At 40.1% G+C, this 21,587-nt stretch overlaps 3 protein-coding genes across 3 annotated transcripts; all 3 read left to right on the top strand.

Moving 5' to 3' along the window:
• Nucleotides 1-507: 507 nt before the first annotated feature.
• Nucleotides 508-11,889, top strand: prkacbb (protein kinase, cAMP-dependent, catalytic, beta b). Its single transcript, XM_028593536.1, has 10 exons — nt 508-860; nt 4,183-4,244; nt 4,325-4,453; nt 4,704-4,802; nt 4,919-5,001; nt 5,167-5,293; nt 5,384-5,479; nt 6,279-6,401; nt 6,698-6,862; nt 10,525-11,889. Exons 1-10 carry the CDS (start codon nt 815-817, stop codon nt 10,648-10,650), a joined length of 1,056 nt encoding a protein of 351 aa, XP_028449337.1. The 5' UTR covers nt 508-814; the 3' UTR covers nt 10,651-11,889.
• Nucleotides 11,890-12,520: 631 nt separating this feature from the next.
• On the top strand, nt 12,521-14,691 carry exosc4 (exosome component 4). The gene is made up of 3 exons (XM_028593892.1): nt 12,521-12,772; nt 13,332-13,538; nt 14,159-14,691. The coding sequence occupies exons 1-3, from the start codon at nt 12,602-12,604 to the stop codon at nt 14,516-14,518; spliced, it is 738 nt and encodes a 245-aa protein (XP_028449693.1). The 5' UTR covers nt 12,521-12,601; the 3' UTR covers nt 14,519-14,691.
• Nucleotides 14,692-15,233: 542 nt separating this feature from the next.
• On the top strand, nt 15,234-21,107 carry gpaa1 (glycosylphosphatidylinositol anchor attachment 1). The gene is made up of 13 exons (XM_028593910.1): nt 15,234-15,325; nt 15,690-15,804; nt 15,917-16,096; nt 16,418-16,529; nt 16,656-16,803; nt 16,885-16,986; nt 18,320-18,516; nt 18,616-18,812; nt 18,919-19,072; nt 19,252-19,323; nt 19,418-19,614; nt 20,116-20,286; nt 20,385-21,107. Exons 2-13 carry the CDS (start codon nt 15,731-15,733, stop codon nt 20,626-20,628), a joined length of 1,848 nt encoding a protein of 615 aa, XP_028449711.1. The 5' UTR covers nt 15,234-15,325; nt 15,690-15,730; the 3' UTR covers nt 20,629-21,107.
• The last annotated feature ends 480 nt before the right edge of the window (nt 21,108-21,587 follow it).

The following is a 21,587-nucleotide window of genomic DNA, read 5'->3' as shown; positions in this document are numbered from 1 at the left end:
TTTATTTTAATAAGTTCTATTTAAATATGATCAATTTCTCTGCCAAGTGTATGTTGCATTTCAGATATAAATGCATGAACTGTAGGCTAATGCACAGAATCATAGCATGTGTGCAGCTAATAAAAATCTATTTGTCTTGAGATTAAAGTTCATAAGAACACTTAAAAACGACATGACTGCCATTGCCATACTAAAATATTAGATCATTCTTGCAACAGTATTTGCGCCATATAAACCGTCCTGAAGATGCAGCTGTAACAGCTGGATAATAACAACATACAAATCAAACAAAGAAGACACATTTTTGCCGGCTTAAGTTGTTTTTTAGCCTCTAAAGTCACGGAAACTTGTACTCAGCTGTCATCCCATATCTGTGAATGCAATCGTGATGCTGCAAAACCGCGGAAGCAAGACAAGTTTGGTATCTTGACACAGACATCTCTGACCAATCCGTCTCCTCACTATACCGTGAATGTAGCTGAGTGTTGAGTGTTGAGGGTTGGGGCGCGCAAGCGGTTGAGTCCGTAAAAGAAGTGACCGCTAGCTTCACGTCAACCATACAGACACTACTGAACTAGCAGCGCGGAAATCTTTCCCAGCGAAGAAGGAGAGGGAGCGACAGAGGGAGAGTGAGGGGGGTCGCTGGAAGGGATACTGGACTGCATTTCCCTACGTTTGAACCGACTAAATATTCATATCGGTTTGGGTTTTACCTATTTTTAAGAAGCTCGGGAATACCAGCTGTAGGAAGGTTAACGTGAGCTAGTCACCGCCATCTCCTTTCAGTCGGAGCGACCGACGTGTCTTCCACACCATGGGGAACGCTGCCACCGCTAAGAAGGGCAACGAGCTAGAGAGCGGTGAGTCCGAGCTGTAGTTTGGCCACAGCGGTGTTTTATGATGCATTTAGGCGTTTGACGCTTATCCAACCTCCTAAAAGTAGGTAGCTAACCTGTTCTAACACTTTAACAGTCGTACAGTAACGTTAAAGCAGGGGAGGGCCGTGCGTCCGTCATCTCCCGCACTGTTATCCCACCAGCGCTGCAAACACTCGCCTTTTAGTTGACGATAAATTACCATGCAGGAAATTGTTCGTGTGTTTTTGAACGTAAAATTAGTTAAATGACTCTGCTAAGTTAGCAAGTACCAAGAAGACCCTGTGGATGTTGTTGTTTTTCTTGGCTGCAAGGGGGTGGGGAAGGGGGAGCACTGACAGTGTTAACAGCCTATTAAAAGCCTGTTACCGAGCCGTGAAAGCAATGCTTATCGATAAATCCCTCTTATTGATAATTTCACGCATTAAAAGGCTGTATGAATGCCAACTGGAGCACAAGAAGCATCACGCTTGGTGACCAGCTAGCCTGCTAACTTTAGCTATGATGGTGGGGATTAGCCCTCAGAAGGCCCCTGTCATCTCATTGCCTCTTGATGGTGGTAGCTGTTCAGGCCTACACATACCCTAAACACAGTTAGCCGTAACGTGTGGCTTCACTATCTAAAGCCTTATTACTAAACGTCTCCAAGCTAGCATCACTTTATCATCTCCCCTGTGGTGTTATCCTTAACTTATGTGAATAACAATCGGGATGTGGGTCTCACTGTATGTTTAGCTGCAGCCTCGGTCAGCAAAAAAAGGCTGTATACTATCAGACAGAAACTTTGCACTGATCATGTCAAATCTGTAGCAATAAACTCCAAACCCATGAGTAATTGTAATTTAAAAAAAAAAAAAAAAAAATACATTTGACTTGAAGGAAGTGTGGGACTGGTTCTGCCTCGGGCTTCTCTGCCACATTTTATTCTTGGCTACATAAACAAAGCTTTCACTCTGTACAGCACCCTGACCAAATATGGTGAAGAAATGACAAATGCCCTCTTTCCATTCATAAAACTGGGACCTACTACTGTCTTCCCAGCGTATGCACACGCACTCGGACAAACACGCTTACACTGTGGCACTTGCGTTTATTTAGAGCCATGGTAGAGGTCCATCAAGGCTCACTTCTCTAATTCAGCTCGTCATTGACTGGAGCAGCTTGTCATCAGACCTTCGTCAGATAAGGGGTATTACAAGCTTTGAAAGGTTTGACGTAACTATGCCTAGGCCATTGTTACTTTGCGCTCGTGTGTGCAGCTGGTCACCATTGAGCATCCTGTGTGATAAATCACAAATGTTTCCCTATACCAGTCTGTAAACATAACATAACATCTGTTTATTTTTTATTTTTTTTGCAGAATTCATTGCATTTGATGGCCTGGTATTAGTCACTATTATGCACTGGAGCAGTCAACTACTTAAATGCATTTTTATAATCTTAAAAAGAGAACTGTGTTCAGTTACGTGCTTAGTTTGTTTAAAGTAGTGTCACTTTATGATGCAGTGAATACCTTCCTCTGAGATTTATTGACCTGTTGAGACGGGCAGGCACAGTGAACAGTGCCAGCCAGAGGCAGACGGAGATGATCAGCATTAGTTCCCATACCGCCAAGCATTTCTTTTGAGTGTTACTATGATCCATAGATCCTGCACTTGGGTGAACTGTTAAACCTGTTTAAGCTGACACTGTGCCCTGAGCTGCAGATTTGTCTCAGGTGTAGCTGCTTTGACAAGACCTGGTAACCTACAGGGCTGTTTATACACTAGATTAGAGTACCTGTGTTTACTGTATATAGCAGCCATTAGCTGGAACAGTTAGAACAGCACCAAGGTATTCACGCTTGCACAGGGAGAATAAACAACTGCTATCCCATGACACCTATTTTATTTCACTGTGCCCATGTATTGTGTTTCACTCTGCAGTGTAACAGAACAGGCCGACATAAGTAAACTATGTTATGCTTGTCTGGATTTTGGCATTGCTGTCAGCAAAGGTTGGCCAACTGTGCAGGCTTTGGAACATTTGGTTTGTCCCTCTAGGTACAGAATGTTGGAGATGTTTGTGCATTTATAAAAAGACCGTGTTTTTAAACTGTTTAGAGTATCTGTGATTGGATGTGGGATATTAAGTCATCGTGGTTATTTTTTTTTTTTTCATAAATCTGCAGGTTATTTTCTTGATTAATCGTTTTGATTACACGTGAGATACCATGTTTAGTTATGTTTTCACTTAGTTGTTTTAGCTCTATTTTTCTGAAATCATTCATCATAATCTCAGTGCTGTTTTAAGGAGGGACATTGTCAGATTAAGGTGCAGGAATAAATGCCCTCATTATAGGCTTCAGAAACCTCTAAAGCTTTGTAGTATAAAGCAGGTTTGTTATCTTGTCAATCTGACTTAATAAGCACCACTGCATTTTTGCTACATGGCATTTTGGTACACCTGTTCTTCAAATACCACAGTAGACAGTCAGGTTCCTTATAAATTCCTCAGGGGAATGCCAAATCTGTTTTCATTCCTGTCACTTTTATTCACTACATATGCTTCATGTTTGTTGATGTCTTATACTTGTTGTTATGTACATGAACTCTATATTTTTCTCTGTCTTCTCTTCTGTATCATACCATCCATGTGGGTGATTGTTCCTGCAAAACCTTGGTGATCAATAGAGACTTTTGGTATGCTCATTCCTCCAAAAGATGACCAGAATGGCATTGGTCTCATTGTGAATACTTGCTAGATGTGCTTTCTTTTATTGTGTGCTTTGATAATAAGTCAGTGTTTTTGTTATCCGCATTCTCTCAATCTGGATTTCCCATACATTGGTTTGTCTTTGCTTACCATTTTTATGCTGTGTTTAATAGCCTTCTCCCAAACTGTATCAAGTGATGCACATGATGCTCAGACAAACTGCCCCTGTAATTCTGAGTGTTGTGTCCCCCCCCTCCTTTTTTGAAAAAGGCTACTAAATAACAGAAACGAGTATACTGAGTATCTTGGCATGCATCACTAGTCTGCCTGTCTTGGATGTTGTTGTCTTGTGTTTTGACTTCTCTTTAAAGCAAAGTATGTTTTTAGTATCCCATTTAATGTATATCCAGATGAGAGTTGGCTTTGCCCATCTTCTTCTCCATTGATGTACAGTTTCGTTTCAATTTCCCACATTTCTTCCTTTCCCCTTCTAGTACGAAAGCATTTGGTCTTTTAATCTAAAACCCAAATGTTTGTTTATGCCAACAATCCAGTTTGTTTCACCTGACAAGAGCTATACGCTAACTGTATCTGTCTGTGCTCTTTCTTTTAGTGAAAGAGTTTCTAGCCAAAGCCAAAGAAGATTTCTTACGGAAATGGGAATGCCCACCACAGGTAAGAATGATTTAATACTTTTGCTCAATATTTTTGATAGCTGCTTCCAGAAAACAGGCTAACACGTTGCTTTTTCACAGAGCACAACGTGCCTAGATGACTTTGAAAGATTAAAGACCCTGGGTACCGGCTCATTTGGAAGAGTCATGCTGGTGAAACACAAAGGAACAGAGCAATACTTTGCCATGAAAATACTGGACAAGCAGAAGGTCAGTGAAAGCATGTGTCAAGCCTCAAGGAACATTTTCCAATAAATAATAGTGTTAACATGAGCAGTAACACTTAACAAAAATACCTTGTTATCAACCTAAAAAAAAAAAAAAAAAAGACTTGTTCTTGTTGGTTACTAGGTGACACAATTAAAATAAAAGCTGCCTTCCTTCCAGTGCCTGCTATCTCTGTTGCTAGTATATGTAAGATTTGTCCAACAAGGTCATCTTATCTCTTTTTATCTGTCAGGTGGTGAAACTCAAGCAAATAGAACACACACTAAATGAAAAGAGGATATTACAGGCAGTGAGCTTTCCTTTTCTCGTCAAACTTGAGTATGCGTTTAAGGTAAGGTGGTTTTTAAGTCTTTTTTTTTTTTTTTTTTTTTTTTTTTTATATTAAGTGACTGAAATTCCTTCATTCAGTTTTGGAGCATGGTATAAGTGTCTTTTCACTTTTCTTAGGACAACTCCAATTTGTACATGGTGATGGAGTATGTTCCAGGTGGAGAGATGTTCTCACACCTAAGACGAATTGGAAGGTTCAGGTGAGTTTTATACCGTCAACTCATACATGTACACACAGTGTTTCACTATTGAATTCACCTTTTTGATTTCATCTTTTATTTTCTGCTGTGGGTCATAACATACATTGATTAGTTCTTGAGATTGCTACTAAGAAGTGACCACACTGCTTTCCTCCTCTTCTACAGTGAACCACATGCACGTTTTTATGCCGCTCAGATAGTGCTGACATTTGAGTACCTCCATTCACTAGATCTCATATACAGAGATCTGAAACCTGAGAACCTTCTCATTGACCACCACGGCTACATTCAGGTGAGCTACAACAAATGAATATGTAATGCTTATTTTGTCTTATAAGTCCACACTTTGCCCATGTATTACTACATATATGCTCCTTTAAAGGTGACAGACTTTGGATTTGCCAAGCGGGTAAAAGGCAGGACCTGGACGTTGTGTGGGACACCGGAGTACCTGGCGCCAGAAATCATTCTCAGCAAAGTATGGAGTTTTTTTTTAAATGTCTGAACAGATAGATTGACGGATATTTTGAATACAAGAATGTCACAATGTTCACACGCATTTTTGGGAGTATATTGTTGTTTTGTTGTGTAATATTTTTCCTCTAGATGAGTGGTTAAACATGGACCATATTTTCGTAATGTTTCAGTTTTCCAGTGCAAAGCAGAAAAGATGTCACGCTTCAAGTGTCATTATTAAAAGTCAGGCTTTTTTCAAAACTCTCTTCCATGCCTGCTGACAGGACAAAATCCACTCTACAAGAAGAAGAGATGCCAATTATTTTTGCACTGTCAGTTGCCTCAGTAGAGCATCAATGTAATGCAGCAAGGGGTACAAATCTCACTGTTCATCAGCTGAAAAAAACCAACTTGCTATACACTCTGGTTACAGCTCTCTCTACTGGCAAGAAAACCCTTTATCTGGATTGTGCAAAACAGAAAATCACTAGCCATAATAGATGAGAAAAAAAAAGGCTGAGAAAAAGTGTACTACAAAAAGTAAATTAGTACAGACCAATATACCATGAATGTAATATATTGCAGACCATGGAAATGTGGCTTTTTCATTTTAGTACATGGGTCGTAAGAAGACATTTAGGCTTGCAGGTTGTGTTTTTTTTTTTTTAATGTTGTATATCATAGTAAAATTGCTCCCTTGCTCAATGTTAGCCAGTTGGGAATGTAGGAAGCATTTGGAAGTCCATTCTCAAATTTCAAAAGATGTCTTAACAATGAAGTTATACATCAGTTACAGCGGTATCTGTCTTATATCCTTTTAGGGCTATAACAAAGCTGTGGACTGGTGGGCCCTTGGAGTCCTCATCTATGAAATGGCAGCTGGCTATCCTCCATTCTTTGCAGATCAACCCATTCAGATCTATGAGAAGATCGTGTCTGGGAAGGTGAGCAGGATATTTATAAATAAAGTCCTTTAATCTGGAATGTGCTTCCTACCTGTAGTTTGAGAATAAATTAGGTATAGGTGTGCACGTAGAACGTTACTGTTATTTTTTTATGTATATATGTATATATATATATGTGTGTGTGTGTGTGTGTATATATATATATATATATATATATATATATATATATATATATATATATATATATATATATATATGTATATGTATATATATATATATATATGTATGTATATGTGTGTGTATATGTGTATATATGTATTTCTTCTTCTTTCTAGGTACGATTCCCATCCCACTTCAGCTCCGACCTGAAGGACCTGTTGAGAAACCTGCTGCAGGTGGATCTGACCAAACGTTACGGCAACCTGAAGAACGGAGTCAACGACATCAAGGGCCACAAATGGTTTGCTACAACAGACTGGATCGCAATCTACGAGAGAAAGGCAAGACTCCATATACATTTTTCTGAGTGACACCAAACACTGTTCCTATAAATATAAAATATAAAACAAGATAATTAGATACTGATTTGTTAATATCGATTTTTTTATTTTTTTGTTCATTGTAAATTTCCCAACTGTGATGCTCCAACTGTATGATTATTTTATTTTATTTTGTTTCTAGAAAGTTATCTGAGGACTGTTCATCAGTTCTGTGTGATGGTCATTATTTGCAGCTTTATGGACTATGGAGTATTTCTTTCAGCAGTGATTTCAAAACTGGCCAGTCACTGCTATTTCAGCTCCACTGCTGGCTGTGAGCTATCTGTGCCACATGCCATTTTGCAGGATGACAATGATAATGTTGTTCTTCGATTAATCAAAGTAGATATTTAGCTCAGGCTTGAATCTTATTGATCTGTTGATTCTGTTTAACCTTGTCATTATACCACCATACCACGGTTTTATAAAACTTTAGACTGGCTTTTTCTTGTCAAATGTATCCATAAATCTGACCCTTCCTGCTGTGATATGTTCCTGCTGTAGTTTTTTTTTGCAATAGGCAAACTAAATTTTTTTGTCTTTAGCAACAACTATTTTTTATTTTCATTATTGATAACTTTTTAGTCTATAAGAACAATGTGACGTCCTTTCTTGTTTTGTTCGTCCAGCAGTCCACAACTCGAAGAGATTCAAATTACGAAAATTATAGAATACAATCATTTTCCATATAATACATTTTCTTAATGAAAGAAAGATTTTTTTTTTTTTAACGTTTTATTTATTCATGGACGGTTCACTGAGAGGCAGCCTCTCTTTTGCAGGAACGCCCTGATCACATTCACACAGTTCCACATTCATACCTGGAAGCTGCCCAGTACAACCACAGTCTGATCTGCTGGAGCAAGATAATAAAATATAACACTTACTTAAACAGCTGTACCGATTAAGTGATCAGATTGTAATTGAATTATTTTTAGTCAACTGCAAAAAAAATAATGATTATAATGCCCATCTCTGTAATCATCTCTACATTAAATTAAGTTAATATATATTAAAACATACATTTTCAGGGTTAATGATGGCTCACTTTGAGTTAGTCCTAGTTTTTAAAACATTTCATTGTCCTGAACTTTGCAAAGGACTTTAGGTTCAAGTGGCTCGGCCTCGACACAAACCCATCCATGCACGTTTTTTAATCCCAGCCAAAGTCATATCTTTCTGTATTTTTCCACCTTTATTGTCATTTCTCTGACAGCCAAACACACTAGATGTTTATATAAATACAGAGTTAAGGAAGGTGAACTGACAACGTTTGCAGAAACGGTACACTGAAGACTTACTGTATGCAGTAGCGCTGCGTGGTTAGATATAAGATTAAGTGGAGATATCGGTGGGCGCCTGGGTGGCTCACCTGGTGGAGCAGGTGCCCATATACATACGCAGCGGCTGCAGGTTCGACTCTGACCTGCGGCACTTTGCTTCATGTCATTTCCCCTCTCTCTCCCCTTTCACGTCTCAATCTGTCCTATGAAAGTAAAGGCCTGAAATGCCCAAAAATAATCTTAAAAAAATATATATATCCCATTTGTCGGGTATCAATAGCATTTAAGACTTATGTGGACTACAAAACAACACAAGGTGCAATTTATTTTTGCTCTCCAAATACTGTACAACCACACATAGAAACCGAGGAATTATGTGCATACCCCTATGGGACATCTCCAACAATATAACTGCAATCAGCAAGAAACAACACTGCCTCTGAGTTTCTTCTTGTCGTCTAAAGAATAAACACATAGCTGAAGGTCAGACACACCATATTGGGTGTAAATATCACAATTATTTGGATATTATGTTGCTAAAGCATTACAGTAGACTTTGAATAGCCCAGTAGGTGGCACTAGTACACAAACTACGGACTGCATTATAAGAGAGAATGCCATTTCTGTGTGGTAATTAAGACAACTAGCCTAAAGGCCTCTTTATAGTTGTGCATCGAATCGACGGCGCAGGGTCCGGCGTAGACGCAGACCCCTCTGCGTCTATGCCGTGCCTTTGTACCGTAGCATTTCTCCCGACTCATTTCTTGGTTCTCCTTCTCCATAAATAACATGAAATCAAGGAGAGGATTAACTTTTCCTGCTACATATTTCCCACTGTGGTCAGAAAGCACAGAGGAGACACTTTGTCTCTCTACTATGACTCTAGAGTCGCTACTCGCTCCGCGCTCCGAAATGAAATCGCCGGCACTCTCTCACTTCTCTCTACCACACACTACCCACACACACACACACATGCGGCTCGACGCACACACCAGCGCACAAGTATAAATATCAGGCCACTTTTTAAGGCTACAGCGAGAGCTCTGCGTGGAGCCGACGCACAACTATAAAAAGGCCTTAAGTGATTATGCTCCGCAGAATATACATAAAACAATGTCAAGAACTGTTTGCAAAATAACAGTTAACATTAGATGGATCATAAAACCAAGACAAAAATGATCTTACAGACATCAACCTACATTATCAACAAAACCATGTCACTGTACGCGGTGCTGACGTGAGAGGGAGACTGGGACAGAGTAGCCGTGTGTGTGTGTGTGTGTGTGTGTGTGTGTGTGTGTGTGTGTGTGTGTGTGTGTGTGTGTGTGTGTGTGTGTGTGTGTGTGTGTGTGTGTGTGTGTGTGTGTGTGTGTGTGTGTGTGTGTGTACATACATACATACATACATACATACACCTACTTGTAGAGGAAGGACATTCTCCGATCCTGTGTTGTGGTGAAATGCTCAGTGACCCTGTCCTATAGCTCTCCACGGGACTTTAGGTCTTGTGTTACAGTGGAGAATACATTCTGGGGAGGCCAGGCTTCCTTTGGCCTCCTATAGAAATCACCACTGACCGTATGTTTGTGGCATGCCATATGCTTTTTCATATACTCGCCTGGTTTTTAATCGATTTAAATGTCAAGCAATCACAACCTATTAACAAGGAGTATGTATATGTGAATGTAGAAATATGTTATCAGGAATTATCTGCAAAAAGTGCAATTTTAATGTATGGCTGAACAGCTGGTAAAAAACATAGTCAGTAAAGGTGCTCCTTCATGTCAAGGTTGACTGGCATATGCAAAACAAACTCCATGACATTATGTACCTTATTTTTTATTTTTTTTAAACTGGGGTATGCTTCAGATGAACTAGTTTCTAAGTGTTTTTATAGCTGGTTTTTATGGCAACACTTGAAGGTGGGATGAAAAGCACTTGTTTGTACACACAAAGGAAGGTAGCTGTGTGAATGAAAAGAAGGCTTGAGAGAGAAGTTCAAATCCTGCATATTGCATGAAGTGTCTCTGATTGTGGGTTTAGGAAAGTTACAAAAATAGTTGAACCCGGCCCCCCAATCCTGACGTCGGAAAGGTGTGGAGGGAGAGGGTTTCACACACTGACTATTTCCCGAGAGCTTTGTTTAAAGAATACTGACCCCTTTAAGCTTTAATTTGGTGTACTTTAGCATCATTCATTCATGCCAGTTTGACACTGTAAGGTACTTTGCTGGAAGGCAAGTTTCTGACAGTCTGTCCTTCAGTAGAGAAATAATTGCTCTCCTTTCTCTGCCATGGGTGTTCCTGCCTATTAAAATATGTATTGGTTTTGTTCTTGCAGGTGGAAGCCCCGTTCATACCAAAGTGCAGAGGCCCAGGGGACACCAGCAACTTCGACGACTACGAGGAGGAGGAAATCCGTGTTTCTTTAACAGAAAAATGTGCGAAGGAGTTTGCAGAGTTTTAGGATGCAAGAACATGGATATATCAGGGAAATAAGGGGATCTTTGCACTCTTCTAAAGACTTGGGATGGAGCAGAGACCATCGTTTTTCAGATCTTCTTCATAGTCCCTTCATTCCATAAGGCGGAATGAGGTCGACATGATCCTTGGGTGCCGATAACCTCTCACTGTCACGTACACCTGCGTATTAAAGCAGACAGACCACGTTTTTCTTTTTCCTTTTTTGTACCTACCCACCGTTTATTTTAATTTTTTTTTTAATTTTGAAGCAGATAGTCTTGGATGTTATCCCCTTTTAAAATGTGATATTTTTCAATTTATGAGGAAAAACTCAGACAATGGCCAATAATAGTCCACACATTGTAACTGACTTGTCTATGGCTATTCCCTCCAGTCATCAGCGGTGTATATTTAATGGTCTGTTACAAGTCCACATCACATTGGCTAGTGTAAAATTCTGGCCAGCTTTCCGAGGTAGCATTCGTCCTATGTGCATATCTGTCAGTTTTGTAAGACATTTGAACATGTTGTGTTGAAAGCATGACCAAATAGAAAACGTTGGGTGACACAAGAAGAGAAGTCCTGTCCTTTCTTTGCTTTTTGCTTAGAGAGCCAAGTCCTCATACCCCCACAGAAGCATCCATTCACTGTCTTCTTGGCATTCTGACCCAGGCACCGCAAGCCATTGCGGAAAATGACAAACCTTGTTATATACATTAGTCAAATGCAAATCAAGTTGTTTGTTTGATCCTTTTGGATCTGTTTGTTACATGTAAAATTTGTCATTTGGTATCTAGCTATTCTTTTATCACTGTGTCAAACATTATAGTCATATTATCTGCCTATTAAGACCCTTTTGTTATGAGTCTGTGGAACAATGTGACTTCAGTAAATGGTGAAAGTGAAATCCTTTTTAGGATTTTTATTGAGTGTAATGTTAAGTTGAGAAGGTCAGTGTGAATAGTGTTGTGGCACTGTGCCTCAACATTGTCAGTGAAACCTAAAATAAATTTGTAATGTATTAAATCAATTATGTTTAAAAATTTTAAGAAACAGGAATGCAAAGCTATGGTAGACATATTTACCGTATTCTCCCTGTTAACACCCCCGAACAGATTTTTGTTTCATTCTTATCAAAGAATGTAGATTTGCAACTTATAGGTATGCATATTTGAAGGCTTGATTTCAAGGTAATGTTTTCCTCACAATACACTGGCTAAATAAAGGCTGCTCCTTAATATCACATCTAACCCTGTTATTGTTAAACTCATTACATCATACGTATATACATTGTTTCATATATGTTTTTATTTATACACATTAGAGATGCTAATAAATTTTATTTTTAAAAGTGTTGATGTGTAACTCTTCATACATTGTGAAACCGACTATTGTGCCATTCTGTTCACTAGCAACACTTGTACATGTCATAGTATAGTATGTTATAAAAAAAAGTAATTGTATGATTTTGAAATCTTGGTTGCACATTTTATGTTTATTTATGTGGATTTTTTGCAGAAACAGAAGACATGCACATTCATACAGGTAGCATGAAACTTAAAAAGAATTATAAAATTAAAGTGTCAAAGGTGTGACAGTTAAAAGTAAATGAAAAGTTAAATATAAAAAGAGGATTAATTAACATTAAGAAAAGTAAAAGAGATCCAACTAATGTACACCAGAGGACCAAATTTAAATAAACAAAGAAACATTGTCTTTTAGGCAATAAAAAGGGACTTAAATATAAGTTACGTCTTATATATATGGAGTTAACTGAATGAATATGACTATACTTGGCAAAACTGCCTTCCCATTCGTAATTAATAATCCAAACTTGGTATTTTTGGGCTTTTTGTTTTGCCGTAGTCCTCCAAGTGAGTGGGTGTATGGGTAATGTAGTAGAGCGGCAGACACGTGGGTCGTAGCGTTGCTGTTCATTCGAAGTTTGCGGAAACATGGCGGGCCTGGAACTGTTGTCTGACCAGGGATACCGTTTAGATGGAAGAAAAGCCACCGAGCTGCGGAAGGTTCAGGCCCGAATGGGTGTGTTCGCTCAGGCGGACGGCTCTGCGTATTTAGAGCAGGGAAACACGAAAGCTCTGGCTGTGGTTTATGGTCCGCACGAAGTAAGTAACTTAGCAAAGGGATGGAGGGGTGGGTACTGGGTAGGTTAACGTTAAGTAAGCATTTATAATAGCGGTAAAGCTGGGCAGTCTTCATTAGCCCGAAGTGGGTAAATATACGGTAAATGTGTTCGAAGTAAATTTGTTATTTGCATGTGTCCGAAGAAAATGCCATTCAAAACAGCAGGTTATTGTCATTGCTTTTGTCTTGGAGCGTCCAGTATGTTTTGAACATGAACAATCATTCCCAAAATGCCCATCATAAGTTGTCATAGCCCAAATGAATGCCAAAATTAATCTTAACTGCTTATTTGTCTAACAGCCTAATCTAGTAATGTGTGATGTATAGTAATTACATGGTTAGTTCAAATCAGTATCACAATATTGATACAAATATTTTTGATACATAGACTGCAATATATTAAAATGTGATTATAATAACCCATGTTTGTAAATAGGATGGGCAACACAATAGAAACACCTCTCAATATAAAGGAGTCTCGTTCAACACCACTGCAAACTAAATGAAAATAGAGATTATTTGTTTGATTGTCACCCCTAGATACGAGGTGCACGCAGCCGAATTCGTCATGATCGAGCTGTTATCAACTGTCAGTACAGCATGGCCACATTCAGCACAGCAGAGAGGAAGAGGAGGCCACACGGAGACCGCAAGTCAACTGAGATGAGCCTCCACCTCAAGCAGACGTTTGAAGCTGCTGTGATGACCCAGCTATACCCACGCTCTCAAATAGACATCTATGTCAAGGTAAATGTTAAAGGTCCCATGGCATGAACATTTCACTTTATGAGGTTTCTTAACATTAACATGCGTTCCCCCAGCCTGCCTATGGTCCCCCAGTGGCTAGAAATGGCGATAGGTATAAACCGAGCCCTGGGTATCCTGCTCTGCCTTTGAGAAAATGAAAGCTCAGATGGGCCGATCTTATGAGGTCATAAGGAGCAAGGTTACCTCCCCTTTCTCTGCTTTGCCCGCCCAGAAAATGTGGCCCACCCATGAGAGAGAGAGACATCATGGCTTTCAAACAAGCAAAGTGGCAGTTGGTCAAGGCCACACCCCCACCCTCCACCTTGCTCCGCCTCAATAGCATTTAAAGCTACAGAAATGGCACATACTAAGGAAAGCTTATTGTGGGACTGGCTCTAGTGGCTGTAATTCGTCACCAAGGCTGAATTTCGGGAAAGAGACTTCAGATACAGTATTAGGGGACCACTAAGGCCTATATAAAAGCATCCAAAAAGCAGCATGTCATGGGACCTTTTAAACAATGAAGGTGCTGCAGATTTATAGTGTTGGGATCCCCATCTTGGGAACAATACAAATAGTTAGAATAATTATTATAATAATTAATAATTCTTTCCAAACAGATTCTGCAGTCAGACGGAGGTAACTACAGTGTGTGTGTAAATGCTGCCACTCTGGCGGTGATTGATGCTGGCATCCCCATGCGGGACTACGTGTGTGCCTGCACGGTCGGGTTTGTGGATGAGACGCCCCTCGCTGACCTTTGCTATGCAGAGGAAAGTGGAGGAGTAAGTTCTCTGGCCTTAGCACTGCTGCCCCGGGGCGGACAGATCGCTCTGCTGCAGATGGACGCCAGACTACATCAGGATCACTTAGAGTCTCTGATCGAAGCTGCCATGACAGCTTGTAAAGGAGTGAGCAAGGTGCTGGATGAAGTGGTGCGACAACATCTCCAAGAAGTTTCTGTGCTCTCTGGAGAGTGATGCCGGGAGGAGGGGTGAACATCTAGACTAGTTTTGGTTGCAGACTGGAATGGAGAGAAATGATGGGAGAGTCTTGGGAGTGAATGTTTTTTTTTTTTTTCAAGTATTCATGGCAATTATACTTTTGTTCAGTATATGTGTGTTGAAGCTATAAATATGTCAACTCTGCATTATTTGTGTGTTGCTTGTTCATTTGTGTGGTGTTGCATTTAAGTATTAATTAAAAGATACAATCCTCAACCTTAATGCAAACATAATGGTAGCCACTAGCCACTATAAAAAAAAACCTACAAATAGGACTACAACAAAAAATATGGAGTTATTCATGTTTTAGAGACGGTTAAATATTTGTGTACATCAGCATTGTTTGTAAACTAATAAAGTGGATATATCCATAACGTTAAGAATTAATTTTGGAAATGCAAACTGAAAATCTGAAATGTGTATATAAAATATATACTGTACGAATTTGGCATTTAATACACATATAAACCAAATGGTTTATGGCCATTTTTAATGGCTGTGGAAGGGCAATATAACCTTACTAAAAATGATTTGTATCTGGGATAATTTAATTTTAAATTGGGAGTAGGAATTTCCTTCCTTTTATTTTCATTCTTATTTTATGATGTAATTTGTTTTTTATTCGGTGGGTTTAAATATTTTATTTTGTATTAATAAAATAAAATGTTTTTGACCGGAAGTCAGTCCGCCGCATAATGTTACCGCAGGAACAAGGAAATTGAAAGCATTTAGCAGCGGTTGATCAAGCCCCACCTTTGCAGGTTGATGTGACACTGGAAACGGGTATGTCTTTATTCATATTATGGGAAATATTTAAAAGATTAACCACGTAACTGTTAATAATCACCTTTGCAGAGGAACAGTTTAAATGTTTACCATCTCCCGAAGCCGGCCAGCTAGCTAGCTACAAGCTAACCATAGCTGTCAATAGAGCCAACTACAATGGGAGGGAGAAAAACGATTTCTCAGCTCGAACTGTATGGAAACACATATAATTACTTGCATATACATATTGGACCGTCAGATACAGAACAAAACATTATAGCTATTTTTGTGGCTGTCTGTCTAATTAATTGATCTTTCATCACGAATTCAAGTGTGTAGTTGGTAGATAACGTCAGCGTTGCCGTGCGTGTGTTGCCTTCAGGTTCCAGTGTATCCAAGCTTTACGTTACAACGGACAACAACATGGGACTGCTGTCTGACCCAAACAGGAGACGGGCTTTGATCAGCCTGCTAACCCGCCTCAATGCCCCAATCTGGTAAGTGTTCAGTCATTGAAAAATGAATGTGCCTAAGTTATAAATCAAATGCCAATGTGCACATGTGCTTATAACTTTAATGATTTAAGTCTTTTAATTCCATCCATCGTAGTGTGGTCTGCTACATGGCTGGTGTGGCCTGGTTCATGGGGTTAGCATTTGAGCCTTTCACTCTGCGGACATACATGTCAGAGAATGCCATGGGGTCTACCATGGTGGAGGAGCGCTTCCCAGCAGGGGAGAGGGCGCTGGCCACGGGCAGAGAGTTTTCAGCTCATAAGAAGAAAGCAGGGTAAGAAACACAAACATGATCCGACTTGGTGTGAAAAAGTTTGTCACAGATTTGGACATTATGACATTATTTCAAGAGCATGGAGGGTCTGCACTGATTTGTGCCAAATGGTGAGGCATTATAAACAGCCAGCTTTGCTGCTTTAACAACTCTGAGCAGTCACACTATTTATATACTATTAATCTTCACGTGTGAGTCTTCACAGTTTGATAGGTTTTTAAAAGTTTCGTAACGTGTTTGTTGACATAAGCCTCTATATAAGTCCATTAATATTTTCCCTTATTCCACCAGTCTAATGTTAACAGTTGTATTTCTCTGCAGTGGGATGCCAGTGGACTGGCTGGTGAAGACCATGCAGGCTCGAGGGCTGGAGGTGTTTGCCCAGAGGTTCTCTCGCACGCTGCCCTTCCCGGATGAAAACAAAGAGAGATATGTAAGTTTGTGATGGAAGTATTAAGGACACATTTTTGCTCACATTGGGAACTGAAATACGAGCAAGACTGACTTATTTTAATATTTATTTCTATCCTCCTCCCCCTCTCTTACTCTATCCTTTCAGCTGGTAAAAGGCACAAATGTATATGGGATCCTCCGGGCCCCGAGAGCTCCGCGGACTGAAGCCCTGGTGCTGAGTGCCCCCTGCACCCCAGGCGATAACAACAACCAGGCAGTGGGGCTGCTACTTGGCTTGGCACAGTACTTCAGGAGTGAGTACAGCACCCAAATCTCGCTCCAACATTTGAATGCCATTCATTTCTTGTTTTAATGACTACTGTGTTTCTCAATAGACCAGGTTTACTGGGCCAAGGACATCATCTTCCTTGTGAATGAGCATGATCTGATTGGTATGCAAGCCTGGCTGGAGGGCTACCACCACACAAACACTACAGGTAATCACATAGTTACAAAACACATCAACAAATACCCTTGGAAGTAGAGTGACGCCGAGATCGAAAAGTGGCTGATGGTCAGCCACTGTGGTACATAGGCATATGCCGATCCCCTGGCGGCACATGCCGCTCACTACAGCGGCATTTGCAGATGTACCCTAAGTATTAGAGCTAACATGGTTATTGTTGGCTTAATTCGCTACCGTAGTAGTTTATTCCATGGATGTATAACAAACCAGTGCCACCGTGACTGGTCGGTGTAGTGAGCGGCCAGTACCGCCAGATTAGGGCTGGGCGATATGGAGAAAATCTGATATCACGATATTCTTGACCAAATATCTTGATATCGTGGCGATATTCTAGGTTTGACAATTGGTGCTTTAACAAAATATCTTCCCACTTGCATTTTAGATAAATAATCATCAGTAATGTGGACATAATGTCTAAGTGGGGAAAAGGCAAATAATAGGACAGCTAGAACAGTCTGGTAAATTCAGAAAAGTACATCACTTTACTGTAATGCAGCCTTTAAAACCAGTAAAAGACGACCCTTAAGTCATATCACAATATCCAAAATCTAAGACAATATCTAGTCTCATATCACGATATCGATATAATATCGATATAAAGCCCAGCACTACGCCAAATCGGTTCATTCCACTGTACAAAAGTGGCATATGCCATCAGCCACCGGCAAATGCAGCTGTAGTGAGTGGCATGTGCCGCCAGTGGATTAGTTTATGCCTATAGCGTTACTGTCAGTGTTGTGCCGAAAACAGACAGCCTGCTGAAATACAACTGTACACAGCTAGTGTTGGTCAGTCTAAGTAGCTCTGTGCACCAATATTACCATCGGCGTCACCAGGTATTTGTTCAGGGCTTCAGCCCTGAATGTTTTTACTGTAGCCCCAAATGTCATAAGGCTAGTTGTTGTAGGCAACACAAAGTTTAAGTTCCCGTTTTATATAAAGAATATAATTATATATATATATATATATATATATATATATATATATATATATATATATATATATACATATACATATATATATACATACATACACATATATATACATACATACACATATATATACATACATACACATATATATATATATATATATATATATATATATATATATATATATATATAAAATATGGGAGTTTAAAGCAGTGTTGCAGACATTACATTTTTTTCATTTTTGAGTACTTTCATTTGACCTGCACCTGCCAGAAGGTGGGATGTGCACACAATTACTTTTATAACTATAGAATCATTCCCATACATGACTGCATTTTTCAGTTGACGTGTCTTCTGTAATGGTGCATCTAGGTATGGACTGGTCTCCACTTCAAGGTCGCGGTGGTTCGATTCAGGCAGCTCTGTCCCTGGAGCTCAGCAGCGATGTCATCACCAGTTTGGACCTGGTACTGGAAGGCCTCAACGGCCAGCTCCCCAACCTGGATTTAGCCAACCTCTTCTATGCCTTCTGTCAGAAGATCGGAGTCCTTTGCACCATCCAGGGCAAGGTGAAGGCTTGTGATGAGATGCAATAGAAACCAACACATTTTCTGTGTTTGGTGAGCAGAATGGTTAGATAACACAAAGTTTATTTTATTTTTTTATAGCTGCAGAGGAATGACTGGGACAGTGTGTCTGGCTACAGCCACTCAGTCCAGACCATGATGCTGATGGTAATGAAGCAGGCCAGTGGGCGGCCCTGGGGGGATCATGGCCTTTTCCTGCGATACCACATTGAGGCTGCCACCATCAAGGGAATCAACAGTTTCCGTCAGTACAAGACTGACACCACCACCATTGGAAGGTCAGAGCAAGTCTTTGTATTTAAGTTTATATGTGCCCTTTTTTTTTGTAGATCTCACCTTCACCCTAATTACTGGTTTTATTGTGTCTTACTGAATATCCTCTAGGCTTCTAGAGGGAATGTATCGTAAGCTGAATAACCTCCTAGAGCGCCTACACCAGTCCTACTTCTTCTACCTCATGCCGTCCCTCTCTCACTTTGTCTCCATTGGTTACTACATGCCAGCCTTCGGCCTCCTCGCCGTCATCCTGCTGCTTCGTGTATCCTTTCTCAATCATTTTACTTAAGTTTGATGTCATTTTAAAATATGACAGAGAAAAGCAAATGAATAACGCACGGCAAGCCTGTAGACCTTACCCTGATTGCAGCCCAGGTTATTGATTATATATAGTTATTGATATGTGCTTGATTGTTAGATTTGTCCTTGACTATGATACAGGCCTTAGACCTGTGGGTTCAACTTGCGACTCCACCACCAAGAACAGAAGATGGAGTCGCTGACACCGAGCAGGTCAGTCACCCAATACGACAAACGGGTCAGAAATGTAAACTACTCATTTTGAGTCTATTAAATCAGCACTGTAATCAAATCTGCTTCCTCTCAGATGTCCAGTCCAGGAGTGCTGTCAGTGCTGACTCCTCTGGTGATCAGCCATCTGACTGGAGTGGCTCTGTACATGCTGCCCATCGGTTTTCAGGAGGTGGCTGTGGAACACTTCCCGGTGTCGGAGACCGAGGCTGTGGTCCTGACAGCTATTGCTATTTACACAGCAGGCCTGGCTTTGCCTCATAACACACACAGGTAGCTACAGTAGCAGAGTGTAATGTACAAAAGCTCTCATTTCCTTAATTTCCCAGATTATATCACCCAAATGTTTACATGAAATATGAATGCACCAATTATATTAACATTGAGGAATCTGAAAAAACAGCACTTTGAGTCAGTGAAGTACTCACACATGTACAATTCGTGGCCCTGAGTGTGTGACCTCATTGTTGATATACTTTGTGAACACATTTTATTCACTTTTTTTTTTTTACTCAATCTTTTTACATATTTACAAATTCGAATTTCTCTTGCAGAAGTATTTTTTTTTCACAGGATTATAAAATGTGATAGACAACCTCAGGCTGTAAAGTTATTCCTGAACATCATGCCACAAGCTCAAAATCTTATCGAGCCCATAGTTCTTCTGTCAACGAGCTGAAAGTTACCATAATGTGCACGTTAGTTAGCCGAGACCAAAAAGAAGTGAGCCGGTTGAGAATGATGCTGATGTTGTTTTCATGCTGTTTGTCGAAGGCTCCTGTCAGGGGAGGGCACGGAGCAGGGCTGGAAAGTGCTGAAGCTGGTGGCTGTGCTGTACCTGGCTGTGCTGCTGGGTTGCACCGCCCTCATCAACTTCTCCCTGGGCTTCATCCTGGCTCTCACCCTGGTGCCCGTGGCTGCCTTCGTCACGCCCCACGTACCAAAGTAAAACACCCGCACAATGTCTTTTGGTCTTAGCTCTGTACTGCCACGTGTTAGTCAAATAGAAGTAAAACCTTACTTTTCTCTTCTTCTCCCCTTAGGGTTCTATCAGCCTTTATCCTGGTCATCCTCAGCCCAGCCTGCACACTCCTCTTTTCTGTCTTTTTCTTCCAAGAGCTGCAGGAAATGCCGGTCAGCTTCATTGACGGTTGGATGCTCTTCCTATCGGTCATCTCGCAGGGCATCCTGGACCATTCCCTGTACGGCTCTCTGGTTTACCCGCTCATAGCCTTGCTGGTCTATCCTTGCTGGCTGCTTTTCTGGAACATCCTCTTCTGGAAATAAATGCCAAGTCATACGACTGAAGGACGACTACTGAAGGATTTTATTGGGAGGAAAAAAAAAACCAACCTCTGAGGTGTTCTCAGGTTTGTCTTCACTAGGGCAAATGTGAATGACCGTTAATTCCACTGGACAGTTTGAAAAGAAGAGAAATATCTATAGTTGGACTGAATGCAGTGACTCCCCTTTTTTGTGGACATTTTGTTAGCATTTCATTCTTAAAACAGTGGAGAAAAAAAAAGGCTTTTCATGTTAAACTAAGCAGAATGGACTGTTTTTTACTGAACATTTCACAAATTAAGTGAAAGAGGGGATGATCGTTTCACAAGTAGCTGTAATTTGTCATGGTTGGGTTGCTTATGGTAAAATGTTTAATGGATTTTTTGGTAAATTTATTTGGGGGTACATAAAGACAATTACTGCATTGTTTTTAGCATTTTTTTTTTTCCAGGCAGGATGGTAATGGATGTAAGATGACAATACCAACATGCTAACCGACATGAAACAGGAAACAGCTGTTGAAATGGAATATCTGGTTGGTGGTGGTCTGCCTCCTTTAAGATGTCTCTACATCTGCATCTGTTGAACAAGCCGTCACTGCATCTTATATTTTTATATTTGTTTTGATAACTTTCTTTGAAACATGTTTATTTCATATTTATTAATGCCAAATTAAAATACTGAAAAAGTTTCTTATGTTTCAAGCATATTAATGTACTTAATGACATAAGAAGTAATAAAACCTGGGAAAGCCTTCAATGTTTTGACTTGCGAGCGTTCACGTAATCAAGACTGTTGTACGATTAGAGTTGGTCGTGTTAGGATTTAAATCTGACACTATAACGCCATTAAATTTGGGTTTAATTCCAATGAACAACAACCTTTGAAAAATCTGTTTCCTAGACATAAGGACTCAGATGTTGACAGGAACGCTATTTACAAGCCAAAAACGGGTAGTCTTG

Source organism: Perca flavescens, chromosome 12, assembly GCF_004354835.1.
Source record: "Perca flavescens isolate YP-PL-M2 chromosome 12, PFLA_1.0, whole genome shotgun sequence".
Classification (NCBI taxonomy): domain Eukaryota; kingdom Metazoa; phylum Chordata; class Actinopteri; order Perciformes; family Percidae; genus Perca; species Perca flavescens.
This window is presented reverse-complemented; position numbering and strand designations above follow the sequence as displayed.

Excerpts from the sequence above, each read along its gene's own strand:
- gpaa1 (XM_028593910.1), top strand. The coding sequence starts at position 15,731 with ATGGGACTGCTGTCTGACCCAAACAGGAGACGGGCTTTGATCAGCCTG. Across the intron at positions 16,530-16,655 it reads ATGAAAACAAAGAGAGATAT|CTGGTAAAAGGCACAAATGT; the intron begins GTAAGTTTGTGA and ends CTATCCTTTCAG. Across the intron at positions 19,073-19,251 it reads CCGTCATCCTGCTGCTTCGT|GCCTTAGACCTGTGGGTTCA; the intron begins GTATCCTTTCTC and ends ACTATGATACAG.
- exosc4 (XM_028593892.1), top strand. The coding sequence starts at position 12,602 with ATGGCGGGCCTGGAACTGTTGTCTGACCAGGGATACCGTTTAGATGGA. Across the intron at positions 12,773-13,331 it reads TGGTTTATGGTCCGCACGAA|ATACGAGGTGCACGCAGCCG; the intron begins GTAAGTAACTTA and ends TGTCACCCCTAG. Across the intron at positions 13,539-14,158 it reads AAATAGACATCTATGTCAAG|ATTCTGCAGTCAGACGGAGG; the intron begins GTAAATGTTAAA and ends CTTTCCAAACAG.
- prkacbb (XM_028593536.1), top strand. The coding sequence starts at position 815 with ATGGGGAACGCTGCCACCGCTAAGAAGGGCAACGAGCTAGAGAGCG. Across the intron at positions 4,245-4,324 it reads AATGGGAATGCCCACCACAG|AGCACAACGTGCCTAGATGA; the intron begins GTAAGAATGATT and ends GCTTTTTCACAG. Across the intron at positions 5,480-6,278 it reads CAGAAATCATTCTCAGCAAA|GGCTATAACAAAGCTGTGGA; the intron begins GTATGGAGTTTT and ends ATATCCTTTTAG.